This window comes from Limulus polyphemus, unplaced genomic scaffold (genome assembly GCF_000517525.1).
Source record: "Limulus polyphemus unplaced genomic scaffold, Limulus_polyphemus-2.1.2 Scaffold704, whole genome shotgun sequence".
NCBI classification, from domain to species: Eukaryota; Metazoa; Arthropoda; class Merostomata; order Xiphosura; family Limulidae; genus Limulus; species Limulus polyphemus.
Genome location: NW_013666314.1, coordinates 55,493 through 61,165, shown reverse-complemented (window position 1 = coordinate 61,165; position 5,673 = coordinate 55,493). Strand labels below are relative to the sequence as shown.

The 5,673-nt window shown below is 35.0% G+C and overlaps 1 protein-coding gene across 1 annotated transcript in view; it reads right to left on the bottom strand.

Moving 5' to 3' along the window:
• Positions 1-5,673, bottom strand: part of LOC106460079 — an 83,412-nt gene that overhangs the window by 37,814 nt on the left and 39,925 nt on the right. Inside the window, exons 5-6 of the mRNA XM_022386697.1 lie at positions 5,061-5,336; positions 2,062-3,655 (exon numbers count right to left, since the gene is read on the bottom strand). Of these exons, the coding sequence (XP_022242405.1) occupies positions 2,062-3,655; positions 5,061-5,336 (1,870 nt within the window). The remainder of the gene's footprint in view (positions 1-2,061; positions 3,656-5,060; positions 5,337-5,673) is intronic.

Genomic DNA, 5,673 nt, shown 5'->3' with positions numbered 1-5,673 from the left:
GAGAGAGAGAGAGAGAGAGAAAGGGGGCTCGGCCCGTGCTGGCTCTCGACGTTCCCGGGGATATTTAACACTTTCTTACATTCTGATTTGTAAATAGTTATTTTACATTCAAAATTACTTGGATTCTGATCACCTGGAATATAAATGATATATTTAAAAAAGAAGAAGAAGACTCAAATATTGGAGAAAATCCTTTTCCTTTATCACTGAGGGCAACGTCGTAGCTGTGCCCACAACAATGCTCACATGATTATCCTTTTCAAAACCATTACATTATTACGTTTATTATCACAACTAAAACTAAAATGTTTATGTTTCGTATTTAAATTTCAAACTGTAACAATTATTTATGTATCAAACAAAACTACCGTTGTTATTATAATAATAATGTATGTCACATACGACGTAGAATTCAATTTGTAATTTCTGCAGTTGTTTTTACCTGTTGTCACTTCAATAATTTAATCTTTTTGTTGCCGCGATAACATTCTGCCCAAAGATAATAACATTACAAATATCATCTACTATAGAAAATAATGTAGGATAATAGAGCAAATAACAAATATATTGTTTTGTCATTTACAGGAAAGACTTGAACTACATAAAGTGACAAGGTGTCAGACGTGGCAAGGAAAGTTCCCATCAAGACGGTAAAGCTAGTGTTGTAGTTTTTGAGTTGTGTAAAGTGACATGGTGTCAGACCTGGAAAGGAAAGTTCACTTCAAGACGGTAAAGTTTAGTGTTATATTTTTTTGGTTATGCAGAGTGGCATGGCTAGGTAAGTTCACTTCAACGAGGTTAAGTATAGTGCTACTGCTGTATCCTCAACGAGGTAAAATTATAAGCATTTACAAAGCAGTTAATTTTGTAAAGTAGCAATATTGTAAGCTATCGTTTAAAAAGCTTTCGTCCTGATTTAAATTGCGATATATTTTCCATCAGTTGCTGTAATTAATTACCAGCCTCTGAATCACAACGTTTGTTTTTTATAGTTTCTGTGTGAAGTTAGGAGGGGAAGGAGGAAGAGAAATTAAAGCTGCCACCTAACGTTTTAAATTTTAGTTATGATAGAACGCATGAAAATGTCCGAAAGGTAACTTACACACAGCTATTTTCATTATACTGACATTTATTTACTATCAATATTATTTGAACCAGATCAGTATAAACGAAATTTACAATAATTAGGCTTATACTGACTTTAGATGTCGAACAAGTGTTTTGCTAGTAACTTATAATTAAACAGTTTAGCTTGAGAACACGGAAACTTCTCCCTTTTTTCTATTCTGTTGTTAGCAACTTCACTAGATTTTATGATACACTAACAAATCATACGAGTATGAAAGCATTTCTTCGTTGTTTTTATTTTGTATAAATTGAGGCTTAGCTAATCGTGTTATGAACCATAGTGTCAGACATGGAATTTAGCCAAGGACTTAATAGATATATATAATTAAAAGTACAGATTACCATATCCTATTGTGCAATTTATGTGTGTGTATTAATGCTATTAAATTATACCAGATGCAGTGAAAAATTACAAAATATTACTTTAGACAAGAAATGTCATAAAAAAGTCACATACTGATCTTATTAGTTTCGGCACTTTACACATAGTAGCTAAATAAAGTTTCTCTTATTAAAATATATCTAAGTTCAATGTAACTAGAATCTCTAGATGAAGTAAAATGTATAAATTATTAAAAGTATTTTCGTCTGCTAATTACAAAACACATCAACAATGTTTACCGATTCATTTTTAAACGTTATAACCTTCTTTAATTTGTTAATTGTTCCTGGCTAATCTAATGCACTTCCGTTTACCAATACTTTTGAAAAGAATTGTGATGTATTTTCTTCAAAAGTAGCTTGTTCACTTTCAACTACAGTTAGGGAAACGGACTTCCGTTACCATGTGCACAACAATCTAACGCACTTCTGTTTACGTTTAGAATGCTTTATAAAACTAAAAACGTTGAGAATGGTGTACAAGAAACAAAGTAAATATTTTACTACAAATAACATGCATTTTTCCTAAGTGACACGATTTTTCTTTCTTACCTCTTATCTTGAAGAGTGTTGATAATTCTATGAGGGATTTCCTGACCTGAAAATACGCCATCTTGTCTGTTATTCGAAATTTTTCGGAGATACAAAGAAGCAGTACTTTCGCTCATGTATCCACTAGCAAAGTCATCAACTTTGTAAACAAGTCCTGACTTGAGTGCATTTCCTTCACTCATGTATCCTGCCACAACGTCAGCAGAACCAACGTTAGAACAATAGTTTACATTCAAAATACTTTTCATCGAGGAAAAAGTTCGTTTCATAGGAGTATCATATATCCTAGAAGAGTTATCTGACGTTAGAACGTGACTCGAAAGATCTAATCGTCTTCCTCCATAGCCACTCACATTTGACAAAAAACGAAGGCTCGGGGATTGGGGTTTATTAGCGAAATAACGAGTGGAAGACAGTGATTCCAAGCCCCGAACATAGCCAGAAAAGGAAGCACGTGTAATAGGTTGCATAGGTTTGATATTCTGTATTATGTCAACAAAGTCTTCATGTAGCATGTCATCACTGTCCAAGCTAGAACCATTAGTTTCACGAAAAACATCTTTGCTTGTGGAAAGTTTACTCTGTGTCTCATCCACCTTTTGTACATTAGCAATGACATCAGATTTCATAGTGTTTAATTTTTCTGAATCTGAACTGAAATGTAAAATATTTGATTTTTGATTATAATCTTTTTGAGACTCCCCATTGTTTCGCCCTGACTGAGAAGAAAGGAAAGGTGCAGTTGGAGTTTCAGATCTTCTATCTTCTGGGTGCTTTTGGTGACGTGCAAGTTTCTCTTTGGTGGCTGTGACAATACTTGTGTTCATAATAGGGGAAACTTTGGCTATACTAATGGTCCCTTGGGAACCTTCTCTGATTCTTTCCGATATAGATGAAACCGTGCTAATCTCACCAGGTTGCCTTGATCTACTTTCTCGCATACTTTCCAAGGTTTGTGGGTTAATTTCAACAGCGACATCTCTGGACAGTTGCACTGGTGTGTGATCTTCCTGTGTCATAACAGGCCTTATGATTCGCACTTCCCCTCCAGTATTACTGATATCGGATTTATTGTCTAGAGTTGCATCATTGGTTGGGCAGTTACCTTTTCTTGGTGATTTTGAAGTTCCCTTTACTGCTGCAGTTGGTTTGGGAATGTTAGTACTACCATTTTTCGATGCGTTCACTTGACGTTCACTAGAACCCGAGTCCCTATTATTTCCATCTGCTGACATACTGTAGTTATACATTGAACCACTATCAGTTACAGAACCCACAGTTCCAGAACTGGCCATCACGGTTCTAATATTTCGTTCAGTTTTTGGAATAAGGCTTGAAATTTTCAACTGACGAATGGGGTTAACACGTACGGTGCTTTTATGCGAAAAGCTTTGTTCGTTGCATGGCTGTAGTCTTTGTTTTGGAACTTCTATTCTAGCATCTTCCTTAGGTTCATTACATTCTCCGTCTCTTGGCTTAGGCCTCGGAAGCGAACCACTGCTTGTACTACTCCTCTGACGTGGAAACGTGTTCGATTTTCCAGATTCGTTCCCACTTTTCACTTTACTTAGTCGAGAAGAATCGACGTCTTTTCCTTTAAAAGTGAAATCATAATATATTATCATCACATGAAATTTACCAATTTCTGAGAAAAGCTTACTTGAATACCAAGAGGGCGCTATAAGTTATAATTAAGCTATGTTATATTTGAAGAAATATTTTGATCTAAATTCTAACATTATTAAAACAACTCGCCAAAAATAATCCAAAATTGTGAAATAAATAATAGTCCAAAAATTACATTACTTAAGTTTATGAACTATAACTTTTGATACCGCTGGGGGAAAAAATCACTTGAATGATGTAGAACAGTCTACCAAATTAACTAAAAACAAAATTAGACATCGAAAAACTAATTTTTCTCTCAACCTAAAGTCCCAAGTAAAATCAAGTGAATGGTGAAACCACTCTGAAAAATCAGGGACAGTATATGAACTACGAGATGGGACTATAATTTCAATTTTGCTTGACAATAACTGATTTTCGTGAGGAGATGCTCGTTTTTATAGTCAATAAAAGTTTGGAGACGGCTTGAATGGGTAATGAAGAAAACTTTATTATAAATGTACAACACTTCGACAAAATCATGTCATCATCAGGTACAAGTCATTGCAGGTGTATATTATTCCTTCTTCTCTGAACTTATAACAAAGCATGCCATTAATACATTTTTCTGAAAGTTGGTTTTTTTCTCGGAAAAATTCTGATATTTCACCATTTTGAAAATACCTTGGCCATTAATACATGGCTTAAAAATCAGTGTTTCTTAGCAACAAGCAATCGACATTAGAAAATAAATTTTTTATTTGAATTTACTTACCACTCTCATGTAACAATACAACGAAACACGATAATAATATATGTAGACCAGTTAAATCATGAGAAAAATTGTAGTTACCTGTTCTAGCTTCTATGGAATTAATATATACAATTAATTTAATTAGCATAAAATACATGTGCTCCATTGCGAGGTCGAAAGGCCCCCGATGTGCCGATCAAACTCCTGCATTATCCCCACTTATTTATCTATCGGAACAGGAATCCATACCGAAAAACCGTTAGGTGCTTGAGCACGTGTGCCAAGTCTGATTTTGCTAGCCTATGAATAAAGTTTCAAAGGTGGAGGCACTGCGATCTCGAGAGGGAAGGGGGGGGCCAGGAACACAAAATCTTATGACAGCTTCGGGTTCAACGACCCTGAAAACCTACTTCTTATGCATGGGTGTTCTTTCGATCGCATTTTAGCATCTCTTTATATCCCAAATAAATAGGGGTAGAGAAGGTACGCCGTATAGATAATTACAAACCCTTGGACACCCCGATCATGCCTGTTAGGTTTAGTCCTACTAGCTCCAAAACTGTGGGAAGAATTCGTGGACAAATTAACAAAGATAGAACGTGAAATAAAATACAATGTTAATGTTTTTGGTTTTACTCACTTCCTGCTGAGGCTGGTTTCGAATTAATTTGTCTAATTAAACTTGAGTTCCTGCTACCAAGTGATTTCTTGGTTAAACTCTTTGTTGTGGCATCAGACAAGTTAGCAGTTCCTTGTATCGACATGTGGGACGAACAACCTAGAATTCTGTTTTTTGTTGCATCAGGAAATACATCTGACCTGTCCGTCGAAGAACTGACTTTTGGGTCACCATACAGGCTCCTCGAAGAATTACTGCTCGCCGAATTAAAACCACTACCACTAACTAAGACGCTACCTATGGAGCAAGAAGAAAAAATGAACAAATTCAAATTAGAATTCATTAGAAATGTTTAAGTCAGTGCTTCTCAACTGGGTCCCTGGTTTAACACCTAAATACCTATCACGACTGAAGAAAAAGAAGGATGAATGGTTCACCCAAGGGTTAATGAGATCAGGGTGAATGAGAATGATGGGGTAAATGGGAGGGTGAATTAGTATTATCAATTATACAACAAATTCAATAACAAAAAAGTCATTAGTTATTATTATTTATTCTAGTTGTAGTTTGATAAATACGTATATTTTTGTTTATTTTATGTTGTATTCATTCTAGTTATAGTTTGATGTATATT